The sequence below is a fragment of the Hyperoodon ampullatus genome (assembly GCF_949752795.1).
Source record: "Hyperoodon ampullatus genome assembly, chromosome: 2".
Lineage (NCBI taxonomy): Eukaryota > Metazoa > Chordata > Mammalia > Artiodactyla > Ziphiidae > Hyperoodon > Hyperoodon ampullatus.
In genome coordinates this window covers 76,669,633-76,684,227 of record NC_136915.1, presented here as the reverse complement: position 1 = coordinate 76,684,227, position 14,595 = coordinate 76,669,633, and the positions used below count along the sequence as shown (strand labels likewise).

At 33.4% G+C, this 14,595-nt stretch overlaps 1 protein-coding gene across 1 annotated transcript in view; it reads left to right on the top strand.

Annotated features, from left to right (window-relative positions):
• COL24A1 (collagen type XXIV alpha 1 chain) overlaps positions 1–14,595 on the top strand; it is a gene marked incomplete at both ends in the record, with an annotated part of 398,140 nt that overhangs the window by 173,326 nt on the left and 210,219 nt on the right. Inside the window, 3 exons of the mRNA XM_079698762.1 lie at positions 6,096–6,149; positions 7,392–7,436; positions 11,534–11,587. Coding sequence (XP_079554888.1) covers positions 6,096–6,149; positions 7,392–7,436; positions 11,534–11,587 — 153 coding nt within the window. The remainder of the gene's footprint in view (positions 1–6,095; positions 6,150–7,391; positions 7,437–11,533; positions 11,588–14,595) is intronic.

Here is a 14,595-nt window from a genome sequence, read left to right as displayed (position 1 = left end):
TCTTAATTCATCTATTTCTCTTCTAATCTTCATTATTTTATTTCTTCTGTTAACCTCGGACTTAATTTGTTCTCCTTTCTCTAGTTCCTTGAGGTGTAAGGTTAGGTAATTTATTTGAGATCTTTCTCCTTTTATAATGTAGATGTTTACCACCATAAAATTCCTTGTTAGTATTGCTTTTGCTGCATCCCATAAATTTTGGTATGTTGTGTTTTCATTTTTATTTGTCTCAAGATATTTTCTAATTTCCATTTTGATTTTGTCTTTGGTTCTTCAGAAGTGTGTTGTTTAATTTTCAGCTAGTTGTGAATTTTTCACTTTTCCTTCTACTATTGATTCTAGCTTGATTCCATTGTGGTTAGAAAAGATAGTTGGTATGATTTCAATCTTATTATATTTGTTAAAAACTCGCTTTGTGACCTAATATGTGAGCTATGCTGGAGAATGTTTTGTGTGTGCTTGAAAAGACTGTGTATTCTGCTACTTTGTTCTGTATATGTCTGTTAGGTCAATTTGGTCAATGCCATTGTTCAGATCCTCTGTTCCCTTATTGATCTTCTATCTGGTTGTTGTATCAATTATTGAAAGTAAGGTATTGAAATCTCTTGCATTTATTGTGTTGCTCTCTCTTCTATTCTGTCAGTTTTTGCTTAACGTATTTGCGTACTCTGATATTGTGTGCATATTTATGAATAATAGTTATATTTTCTGGCGAATTAATGAAGAAAGTTATCATTGGTCAATGTCCTTATTTGTTTCTTGAGATAGTTTTGACTTAGTCTGTTTTATCTGTTGTAAGTATGACACCCCTGCTCTCTTTTGGTTATCATTTGCATGGAGTGTCTTTTCCATCCTTTCACTTTCATCCTATGTGTGTCCTTAAATCTAAATTTAGTCTCTCATAGATACAACTATGGATTTTTTTTATTCAGCCACTTTAAATCTTGATTGCAGACTTTAATCCATTTACATTTAAAGTAATTACTGATCAGGAAGGACTTACTATAGTCATTTTGTTAATTGTTATTGCTTTCTGTCTTGTAACTTCTTTGTCCCTCTTACATTTCTTGCTATTTTCCTTTACGTTTCATTGATTTTTTTTTCTGTAGTGACATGCTTTGATTCCTTCCTGATTTCCTTTTGTGTATCTCTTATAGGTATTTTCTTTGTGATTATGATGGAGCTTACATAAAACATCCTATGGTTATAATGCTCTATTTTAAGCTGATAACAACTTAACTTCAATTGCATACAAGAGCTCTACTCTTTTTCTCTGTGGAAGATATTGAGAGGAGTGAGATGATGAAAGAGATGTTTTAGGAAGAATAATAATGGTAAATTATTGTTATGAATTTGGTGAATACATAGGGAAGAAAAGCAAAATACCAGTTCAGAAACTGTTGCAAACACTAATCAATGTGAAGTGAATAAGAAGAAGGAAATAATACTTATTGAGTCTCTGTTATATTCCAGGTACCATTTTATTTGTTGTAACAAATAAAATTTATTACCTTATAATGCTTATGATAACATGATTCTACAGATAAAGATACTAAGGTCATGTCCCTAGTAAGCTTCAGAGCTGGAATTCAAACTCAATTTCAGATTTTATACATTTTACATTAAAAATTTTTTATGTGTTTCCATTGTATATATCATACAGGGTGAAGTAAGAGAAAAACAAATACCATATATTAACACATATATGTGGAATCTAGAAAAATGGTAGAGATGAACCTGTTTGCAAGGCAGAAATAAAGACACGGATGGATGTAGAGAACAAACATATGGACACTAAGTGGGGAAAGAAGGGGTGGGATGAATTGGGAGTTTGGGATTGATATATCCACACTAATACATATAAAATAGATAACTATTGAGAACCTGCTGTATAGCACAGGGAACTTTACTTAATGTTCTGTGGTGACCTAAATGGGAAGGAAATCCAAAAACGAAGGGATATATGTATACATATAGCTGGTTCACTTCGCTGTACAGCAGAAACTAACACAACATTGTAAAGCAACTATACCCCAATAAAAAAAAATAAACATTTGAAAACTCCAAAAAAATTTTTTTGTGTTTAACATGATAAATATGAAACATGTACACAGTTTTAAAAATAATAAAACAAACCCTATTATTGGTAAGAAATAGATCATTGGAATCCCATGTGCATCCCTCACTAATCATATCTGTCTCTTCCCTTCTGGCATTAACAGTTAACCATTCTCTTGTTTTCATCATAGTTTTACCACGTATATACTGATAATATTTGTTAGTTTGCTTGTTTTTGAAATTCATATAAATAAAATCATACTACAGTAAGTCCCCTACATATGAACCTTCAAGTTGCAAACTTTCAAAGATGAGAAATGTGCATTTGCATGTCCAATCACATAAGTTAGTTCATGTGTCTGGTGTACATTGTTACGTGTGTGTGTCCTCTACAAGTGGTTGTGCTTTTGTATACTGTACAGTACTGTATAGAGTACAGTAGTCCAGTATCTTTATATCAAGCCCAGGATGTCCGGAAGCAAGTATAAAAGCAGCAGTGATATATATAGCCGATTGTGTTAGTTGGGTATCTAGGCTAACTTCGTTGGACTTAGGAACAAATTGGACTCACGAACGTGCTCTCGGAACAGAACTCATTCGTATATAGGGGACTTACTGTATATACATTCTTCAGTTACTTTCTTCTTTCACTCAATCTTATCTTTTCAGCTCATTCTAGGTTGAGCCATATTATTACAGCATGTTCATTTTCACTATATAGTAACACATTGTATAGATATACTACACTTTTTAAATTGATAGAACTGTTGATAGATATCCTTTCTTGTGGGTATCTTAGTTTTCATAAATCTTTCATGTATGCTTGTAAAGACTGTGTAAACTACAATTTGGGGATTCAGTTTTCAATATATGGCTATTAGATCAAGTTTATTAATTTTGCTATTTAAGATTTTTCTGTTCCTACTGATTTTTATCTGCTTGACCTACTAATTTCTGGCAGAGATGTGTTAAAATTTCCTCTCTAATAGTGGATTTATCAATTTATCCTTATCAGTTTTTAATGTATATATTTATAAGTTGTGTTACTAAATGCATAAAAATTGTCTTTTCTCTTCCTAGTGAACATAGACTTTTATTATTATTGAGTGACCCTCTTAATGCTAATAATCTGTTTTACCTTAAAGTCTATTAGATCTAATGTTAATATAATTACTCCAGCTATTTTGGGGTTGGTAAATCACTTGCATATCTCTTCCCATTCTTTGAAATTTAATTTTCCTCATTTTTATGTTTTGGATGTGATTCATGTAAACAGCATATAACTAGTTTTTTTCACCCTTAATACAGCTTTTATTCTTTTAAGATTATAAGGTAGTCTTGGAAGAGAAAGGAAAAAGGAACCTGGGCTTATTTGCCTCCCTGAAAGGGTTATTTTTGGTTGTTAGTCAGGGTGCCACTTCCCTAGGGTAAATAGCTGCAGTGAGGGAATAGCAGAATCTCGTTCTCTTAGATAACTCACCCCTCTTCTGGTTGCACCCTGGGTATGGAGCTAAGCAGTTTCTTAAACGTATGCTCCAACCTAAAACTGTACCTTTATCAATGCCTTTTGAGACCTTGCAATTGTTGATAAGTTTTTGGTGTGTGCTTATTTTTAGCTACATGTTTTATTAACCTACCATAATTCAATACAAAATTATTTTCACGTTACAAAATTTTTGATCCTCCCAGAAAAAATTTTGCTTCTTCATCTAAGTCCCCTTTTTCACTTTGCTTATACTTCTATTTGTTACAACTCATATTCTGATTTTTATTTTAAATTGCCTTCTCCCATAATAAATTATGAATTCATTGAGAACAGGGACTGTGTCTTATTTATATTTGTATACTCCAGGCCTCATGTTGTACTTTTTACTGGACCTTACACATAGTAGAAAATTAATAAAATGCCAGATGAAAAAAATGAATGAACACATGAATTAAATAACTAAACATTAGCTATCCTGTGGTGGAATTTAAATATCACAGCATTCTTATTCTGACCTTCAGTCTAAACATTTAAAAACCTATTACTTAGAGTAAGAGCATTTTGGATATTAAGATTTAGAAGTCATTGTATCCATTAGGATTCTTTCAGTTGTAAGTAATTGAAACTCAACTAAAATATGATTGTATAAATACGTGAGAAGTTTAGGAATTCAAACACAACTATACCCAGGACCCCCCCAAATATCGTAAGAACCAAATCACTCCATTTGTTAATTCATTGATTTCATTCTCAGGTTCTCTCCCCTTCATAGTTTCCTTCTGTTTAGGTTTACATCATCCTTAATGCTATTCTGTCTTTCCAGTTTTTCCACTGTAGTCCAAAATTTTCTTTAGTTGGACTAACTTGGGTTTCTGGCTCATTACTGATCCAACCACTGTTTCTAGTGATATAGAATATGCTGACTTAGGTCCCTGTCACATGTCCACCCTTAAATTTAGTCAGGGGTAGAGTCACCTCCCCTCAAACCACATGGGGAAAGACTGTTTCCTTAAGGAAAATTAGGATGCTTTTCCCTGAAAAAAGATGAACATATGTTGGACTTACATAGAACAGTATATGCTCATTTCAATAATCCATCTCTTCCTATTAAAAGTAAGAAAGCTGTACAAAACATCTAGGTTATTGCTTAAACTGATGCAGTTTCTTGAATGGTGCTTATGTACAGAATAAGCCTGTGATAATATATTACAGACTTTTAAACCGATGAAGAGTTTTTCATTTTTTGATTGTGTTAGAACATAGCAATGATAGACCAAGATATATCATGAAGGAAAGATTCTCATGCAGTTTTGTCACTCTGCTCCATTCCAAACTAAAGATCAGTCACATGGGTAGATCTGCTATTTGGCATAGTTATTTGTTACAGTTAAAAATTAGATAAAACCATTTTATGGTTATAGACTTACTAAAAGCAATAATGCAAAGGTAGTTTTTAAAAGAGATTTACTTAAAACTTTGGCACATTGCATAGTTAGGGGAACAGAACAAAACGAAAAATGTTGCCATGTTGAAGAGATGATATACAGTGTTTTCTGAAATAGGAAGATTTTTGTTTTAGTTACTTGGATGAATTGTTATTCAAAGAGCATTTGAGGACTTCCCTGGTGGTCTAGTGGTTAGGACACTGCACTTCCACTGTAGGGGGTGCAGGTTTGATCCCTAGTCAGGGAACTAAGGTCCCACATGCTGCATGGCACAGCCAAAAAAAAGTAAATTAAAAAAAAAAAAAGAGTATTTGATTTTTAACAACATGCATTTAGATTAACAAAAGTTTTCTTTTAATCTTGAAATTCCTAATCATGTTCAGATTGTTACTTTCTTCTGCAAATTTTCCTCTCTTTTCACTAGCCTGCATCAAGAAAGGAAGTAAGCTGAACATTTCATATGAATAATGTGTTCCAGATTTTGCTAGTCCCTTAACAGATGTTAAAACACTATATATCTTCTCCATCTGTTTTCAGACTTTGTGAACACTCTATTATCTTTTTATTGTACTAGTATCAGATTAACAGTTGGGCCTATTGCTTTAAATTTAGGAGTTTTTTGTTTGTTTGTTTGTTTGTTTGTTTTTGTGGTACGCGGGCCTCTCACTGCTGTGGCCTCCCCCGTTGCGGAGCACAGGCTCCGGACGCGCAGGCTCAATGGCCATGGCTCACGGGCCCAGCCGCTCCGCAGCATGTGAGATCTTCCCGGACCGGGGCACGAACCCATGTCCCCTGCATCGGCAGGTGGACTCTCAACCACTGGGCCACCAGGGAAGCCCCAGGAGTACTTTTTATGAAAAGGTGTCTCCATATGGAGCAGATTATGTGAACATTAACATACTGTTTAAAAGTAAGTTTATCATATGTTTTCCAACTTTTTGGATGGCAGGCAGTTTTCTGCTTATCTATCCTCCCATCCCATTTTGATAACTTCCTAATGGGAAATGAGTAGTACCAAATAGTATTGCACATCTGAGATTAATGCCTATTGAAACTGTTTTAATTGAGCTTAAAATTTTATTGTGTGTCCTTATATTGCTTTACAGGGGCTCATTGGAAATAGAGGGCCTCCTGGACCTCCTGGTCTCAAAGGAACTCAGGTATGAAGAAACTAAATATCCAGTAAGCAATTTTTTAATTCCGATTTTCCTTTTTTATTTTTTGTGGGACTTTAGTTTTTGCTCAAAGAAAAGTTTGCATTAGTATGGACAATTTTTGCCATCGAGGATTTCAAGTTACCATTTTATATTCACAGTTATGGAATGGAATTTGGAATCGTTTTAATGTTCTGAATTCATTAAGTGATTTATGTAGTGGTGTCCATGGAATGTCCGAAGAATCTGAGTCTAGAATCTCACTTATATGTACCAAAATTTATATTTAACATTTGTGTCTATTTTATATTTCTAACCCATGTTATATTTTAATTGAATTATGAACTGAGCAAAATGTTTTTAAATAAGTAAAATAGAATATATGATTTCTAAAGAGGTCTGTAAATGTTCAGATGTGGTAAATATGAACTATTTATTTAAAGGTAAAAATTCAGTATGTTTAGAAAATATGTCAATAAATAGAATAAACACATTTATTACTTTTTAATTCTCTTAGAGAAAAATATAAAAATTATTTGTTTTAAGTTTCTCTATTCTCTATCCACCCATACAGTGTTTAATCCTTAGAAGAATGCACAAAATTTTATATTTTATGACATTATAACTGATTTGATCCCAAAAATATTGGATCTGTAAATTAGACAAAAAGAAACTCTAGACATTAAGCTCCATTTGGGTAAGATCTGATATACCTTTATCTCTAAGGCTTAAGACAGAACTGAGACTCAAAAACATTTGCTGAATGAATTAAGTATCAGAATGTGCCAAGAACAAACATGTTCTGTACCAATAATTTTTTAATATACCAATGTGTATTGATTTCCATCTATTAAGAACTTGAGTTTCTCTCTATGTCAGAGATATTGAGCCCAAGAAGGTAAAGGCTGTCCATAATTCACAGTCTCAGTGATTCCTAATCCTGATTTTTGTGATGCCCTAATCACTTTCACTCTTAGCTGCCCTCAATTTTCTATATTTAACTTATATCATCTACCAATTGAAAAATAACACAGTAGTACAATACATATCCCCCTTAATGTAGATATGAGGTTGTCACACAAAAAATTTAAACATTATAGGGTGATATAGTTCTAAAATACAAGAAAATCACAGTATTATTTTTATTACATCTCAGAAAGAGCTTCAGATTTCAGAATAAATGGAATAAGGTTTACATTTTTAAATACTTATATCAGGCCATGACATGTTCTGATCTTCTTTTTTAAGGGAGAAGAAGGACTAATTGGATCCTTTGGAGAACTGGGGCCAAGAGTAGGTATCATATAAATAATGTTCAAAGCATGCTTCTCTTAAAGCAACTGTTTTGTAAACGTTTTTTAATGGCACCAAATTTTAAGTTATAGCAAAGAGCCAAGATTATAACAAACTATAGCCATACAATCTCCCCAGATAAAATAGACCTGTAACTAAAATTTTCCAGGGATATTTTAAATGATATTATGCCTGTTACATATTTACTTATTCCTTCACTTCCTTCAGTCTTACAATTTTAGTAATTTGTACAATTTATTTATAAAGTTTCTCAAAGTTTCTCAAAGTTTCTCAAAATGAAGCTAAATACATTAACCATTTTAGTAATATTTTGGAAATTTCTGTTTTCTGAGTTTGTCAGTAAAATTATGGAAAGCAAATAAGATGTATTTTCTGTCCAACTTTTTTTTCTGATAATATTCTGTGGTAATACATGAATTTCTTATTTTCAAGTTCTGAAAATGAATTTTTAAAGAATTTGGGGATGCATGACAAAAGTTTACAATATCATGAAGTAATTAAGATGTGTGCAACACATTTTAAGAGGCATTATTAGACTCACATGAAATACATCTCATTCTTTACTTGAGAACATCATATTTTACAGTTTCTTACAGTATTTTTACATTTAAAGAGACAGTAATTCTTTCTTTGCACCTTTACCTAACTAGCACATATACTGCCACTCTCTTATTGAAAGAAAAAGAAGAGTTGTTTTTGTTGTTTTTTTCATTTTTTGTGAAGTGAGTTATATAACGGAAAGACCATTGTTATTTGTGCTCCAGTATAATTGGTCTTATTTAAAATTTACTTCCCTAGAAAACAGGAAAACCATGTTCACCTCTTGTCTACTCAGTCATAATATTTGTTATTAATTGTTGCTACTATTGGTTGAATACTAATTTAGGCCTAGTGTTGCTCTAAGTTTGTCACAGGAATCATCCCTAATCTGAAACCAACCCTACAAGATATTGACTGCATTTTTAGATTAAAAAAAATAAGGCTTTAATATTATATGCTTAAGCATAACATGCTCAAATAACCGTAATATGACAGAACTTAAACAGGACCAAAAGCGATGGCTCCAATACTGATGCTCTGAATCGCTTGATTTCAAAAAGACTATAGATATGCCAATGCCTGATACCAGTGAGATTCTTTCCATAATGTAGATAATGATGTATAACTATTTCTTAATATACTGCAGTGCCTGAGTATTACATTATTAAAGATGAAAGAAATATTCCTGCTAAGGCTTTTTCCAGACAGTGTGAATAAAATGTATTATTAATTATTTTGTAAATATCAAAGTCCTGTAATGATTTAGACTCTTAACTACATTTCTTCTTTTATATGTGCAAATTGATTAGAGAGCAATTGATATTTAACAATAATAGGATAATTTTTTTATTCTTTGCTCTATTTTGTGCTTGGTAGGGAACGACTAGATAATTTCAAACAAGGCAGAGACCAAAATTAGGACAACTTTTTGAGTGGAAGTCCTAAATATAATTTTAAGTTGCTAAAGTTTTTGTATGTAGTCAAAACAGAATGAGAGCCAGAGGGTTGTTTTGTTTTGCTTTATTTTATTTTAAGAAAGAAAAATATGTGAGTACTTGTTAATGAATAGGAGTAATAAAATCCAAATATATAATGCCTAGTAGATATTATAAATTAGTATTCTTTTTAGCAATCTCCCCACACACTTTTTCTACTCCTAGAACACATTGGTTGAGGCACAGTGATCTCCTTAATCAAATCTTGTGTAATCAGACATCAGCTGTTTGATATTAGAAACCACCTACTGTAGATTACTCCAGGATATTGACTTTCTCTCCTCAGGGATCTTATCCTCTACTCTCTTCAGCTACTTACTGCTATGGTGAAACCCTTGACCTTGTCATTACCAGTAAGAGCAACCTCTTCATTTTCAGTTTTAAACTTCTCATTCCCCAACCATCATCCCCTTTCTTTCTGGTGCATTCTTTCTTGTAACCTAACCCAACAGTCCCAAGAGAAATTTCAATTCATTGATTCTAATGCCATTCCATTACTCCTTATCTGTCTCATCACCACATATCCCTACTCATCATGCTTAAAACATTGTAATTATTCCTTTGATAACATTCTGAATTCTATTTCCATACCCATTTACTTTCACATTTTTAAATCATTATTTTATACTTTCTCCTCAACTCCATTTACTTCTATTAGCCCTTTACCTCGCATCTTAGTTCCCTGAGAAGATTGAAGTAATCAGAAGAGAACTTTCACAAGTTTCTACTGTCACTTCTATCCCACTCCCTGTATCTATGCCATTTACTGTGCCTTCTCTCTTGTTATTGTGGATGAACAGGCCAGTTTTCTAGGTAAGGTCAAAACTTCCATTCATTCACTACATACTACATCGTCTTGCCTACTGAAGAACATTGATCCAGCAATTTTCCCCACTCTCCTGCATCTTAATTTTGTTCTCTTTAATGGATCAATCCTATCAGCATATAAACATACTATTATTTCTTCTGGCTTAAAAACAAAAACAAAATTTGTATTGACTCCAGTTTTCCTTCCAGGTTTTACTTTTCTCTCCTTCCCTTTTTGGGAAAACGTCTCAAAAGTATTGGATTAACATGCTTTTTCCAATTTTTCTCCTCACCCCGTCTGCTGAAACCATTCTTGTCCCCACCACTCTGAAGCAGTTGATCTTATGAAGGTCATTAATGACCTCCATGTTGCTGAATTTAGTGATCATTTCTCAGTCTTCATATTACTCAATATTTTTATCCCTCAGATTTGACAAGATCACACTCCTCCTGGAAAGACTTTCTTCATTTGTATTATCTTCCTCCTAGTTCTCTGGCAGCAGATTTGCATATTTTCCTCATTTCTTCAAATTCTAAATTTTAGAGTACCCCAGGGCTTGGTTTGTGGACTGATCTTTGCTATTTACACTCACTGCATAGATGAGCTGGTCCATTCTTTTGGCTTTAAATGCCATCAAAATGCTGGTGATTTTCAACACTGTGTGTTCAGTTCAGAACCTTCTACCCCTAAACTCTGCTCTTGTATTAACTACCACAAGATCTCTCCACTTAGATGTCTAACAAGATTATCAAACTGAAATGTCCAAAGCTAAACTTTCAATTTACCCTTCAAACCTGTTCTCCCACAGTCTACCTCATTTCATTTGGCCCTTTAGTCAGGTTAAAGCTGAATGAACTCATTCTTGAGTTCGTTCTTGACTCTTCTCTTTCTTTCACATTCCACACATGACCCATCAGCAATTCCTGGAAGCTCTGATTTCAAACTATATACAGAATCTTACCACTTCTCACAGCTTCCTCTGTTCCCACTGTCGTCTCTCACTTGGATTATTGCAGTAGACTCCTCTTTGGACTCCCTGCTTCTGCTCTTACATCACAGTGATCCTGTTAAAACATAGATCCTGGTGCTTCTCTTCTCAAAGCCTGCTAGGAGTTAAAGCCACTCAGAGTTAAAACCAAAGCCCTTACTGTAACCTGCCAGGCCTTTCATGACCTGGCGTCATATGCCCCATTCCCTTCTTATCCCTCATCTTCTTACTCATCTCCTCTCTTACTCTCTCCAGCTGCATTGACTCTTCATCGTTTCTCCAACACACAGGCACATTCTTGCCTCAGGGCCTTTACACATGCTCTTCGCCTCTCCTTGGAATGCTCTTCCTTCAAATATCCATGTAACTTGTGCCTTTTTAAAAGTCTTTACTCAATTGCCACCCTCTCAGTGAGGTCTTTTTGGCAGTCTTACCAAAAATTTTAACAAAACTACCACAATAGTTTATATCTCCCTTCCTGCTTAATTTGATGTTCTTCAAATTTACCACTACCTAAGATACTAAGTATTTTACTTATTTTTTTAATTATCTTATCCTAGAGCTGTGCATGGCAAGTAGACAGTCAAACATGGTAGAATGAATGGCTAATGAGTTTGATGAAATGCATTTATCTAATAATTTTGAAGTGTTTCATCTCATATGATAGTCTGAATTTCATAAATTAGGAAATTTTCAAAAATAAGAATGATTAAACATATCTTTTTTTTTTCCTGTTCTCTTCTAGGGAAAACCAGGTCCAAAGGGGTATGCAGGTGAATCAGGACCAGAAGGCCTGAAGGTAAAGCAACTGACTTTATTACCAGTTACAAAGTATAATTTTCAAAAAGATAAAGTTAGGACTTTCATAGCAATATAAAATAAACACATGTCAAAGATTTTATTCAGCTCATTAATTGAAGGAACCAGTCATATGTTAAAACTTGTTCAAATATTGAATAGCATTTGAAATGCTATATGTCTTTATATCTCTATCTCTATCTGTATACATGTCTATAAATATCTATGACTATAACTATGTCTATGTAATTGGATATGCATTTTAGTAAAGGAATGTTCAGATGTATAGTTAGATACAGGACAATAAACCATAACTTTGAAAGCTGTCTATTCCACTGGACAGAAATCTACAAGTTACTATAACTTCACTTAAAAAATTTATGTGTGTGTATGTGTGTGTGTGTGTGTGTGTGTGTGTGTGTATTTTCACTAAGTCTGGGTCCTTTCATCAATAATATACAGTAAGTCTAAGTAAGCACATACCCTGCATAATCATTGGGTGTTCTTCATACTTTTATGACATTGAAAAAATGTGTTACCTACTCTCTTGCTTTGTTTTCAAGTACTATATGATTTTTTTATAACACCAACAAATATAAAGTAAGGCAGTGGTTTTGTATGTACAGCATTAAGGTCTGAAAGAAGCTAACTTATAAGAATTGGTGATTTGCACAAATTTAAAATTCAATGAAAAATTGAATTGCATCACAGATTTATTGCTAAATTTCCTAAAGCTAGAGTTCATTATTTATTTTAAACTCTTCATTTTTGTGATATAGACACTAAGGAAAAAACCAAACAACACTTTCTGAGGTCAATTAATAAAGAAATATGAGCTAAAATATTTTTTATTGTGTCAGCATGTCTGTTGCTGAAATTATCTTGGGAGAGTATGTGTACCTGACTCTCAAGTTACATAGAAAAACTCCCAGAAAATAGAAGCATGATATTTATAAATAGAAGACTTAATTCTCCTTTACTGTATTTAATCCCTGTACTGCCAAATAGCTCTAAAAAATCCACCTGTGAGCTACCATCCAGTCAAACTGGCAAGAGACCAATCTCAGTCATTATTGACATCCTGCCTTCTCCATAGAATTACACCAGCATCTAGGTTGCATCTGTGTTACCTAGGAAGTGAAGGAAGTTCTTTAATGTTCAGTCCTCATACTTGTCTCTGAAATTTCTTCCTTGGTATATTACATAGCTATTCACTAGGACCTGGCACTCCCTTAGGGGAACCTGGCACTCTGGGGGAGCACTTGGGGGTTAATTAAGGGTCACTGCCTTTCACAGAACTCTAGGATCTCTATTCTCTCCCTAGGCCTGGGGAATTATTCCTCTCTGTCTCTTTTTGCCCTCAAAGACAACTCACCTCCTATATTCAGGCTCTTTGAAAACTAAAACATGAATGTAGGTAATCTGCAAGCAACTTTTGCTTTCTGCCTGTTAACACAGACCTCCCTTAAGACTATGTATCACAAAGGGTGCATCTCCCTAGTTGGAATTTGAGAGGGGTGTTGGGTAAGGAGGAGAAAATAAAAGAAAATTAATTATATATATGTATATATACACATACATATTATGTATATATTTGTATATATATGCATAAAATCCTGCCACATTATTTTCTACAAAAGCTGTCTAATGAACTATCAGTCAAAAACTAGGATTTCCAACCTACTACTACAATGTTTTATTCTTTACTATTTATCTAAATGTGTACAGAAATAGAAAAGAAAATTTTTATAGTCTTTGAAAGTTTATTTCAAACTGATTACCTATATGAATATTAGGTTTCAGTGCTTAAAATCAGCACCATCCAATAGAGTATGTAATACGAATCACAGATGTGAGCCACAGTAAAAAAAAAAAAAAAAAAAAAAAAAAAAAAAAGAAAGAAAAGAAATAGGAGTGATTAATTTCAGTAATATATTTTATGTAACCCAAGATATAAGAGTATTATCATTTCAACATGTAATCAATATTAAAATTATTAATGAGATTTTTTATACAAAGTCTTTGAAATATAGTGTGTATATTATTGTTACATCACATTTCAGTTCAGACCAGTTAATTTCAAATGCTGAGTAGCTACATATCATGAATGGCTACAGTATTGTTCAGTGAGTTTAACTACCCCACACTGCAATATAATTATTAATTTTTAGACAGCAGTTGATGGTTTAATTTCCTATCTCTGGTATAGATAAAATGTACATTCCTGTCAGATTAACTATATGTGGTACCCTGAACTTAATCTTCTACATTCATTAATCTGTGCTTTTGTTCAGCCTTTGCTCATGCCATTCCTCACCGCTAAAAATGGCTCTTTCTCCTCACCAGTGTAAAAATCACCTATTCTTCAGGGCCCAACTCAAATACAGTTTCATAATTTATTATTTGAAACCATTAATATTTGGATTTTAAAAAGGTTATATATATATACATACACACACACTGTATTTTACTTAACACTGCCAGCTATGGGACAGCACAACCGTAATCAGACACATTGATATTTCTATGGTGAAATGTAAGGATGTTCAGATTAATCAATCTATATCAATACTGTAAGTAACCTCACTCAGATCAGGTAAAAGCATTACTATCAAATAAACACAGGTTACGTTAAGTTTGCCACTAAATGTGTTGTGGAGAACTTTGGGTTTTCAGAGCTTTAGGGACGGCAGAACTGCAGTTAAGATTATGAACACGCATTGCTTCTCCGGTGAAGCCAGCTCTAGCTGCATGCACACACAGGGTGCCTGTGCCTAGGAACTCCTTTACTACTTAACTGTGTAGCGTGTGTTCTGTTCTGCTTGTTCTGCTCAGCATTATGAGATACCTTATCTACTGAAGCAAAGAGAGTGTTCCTGCATGCAAGGCCTTTATTTTCATTCTTCTTAGTATCTTCTACAGTGGCAGCCTACTACTCTGCCATTTATAGAGTATACCTCAGTAGATACTGTATTTTTTAAATTTTATTTGTAAAAGTGTTTTAAAAGT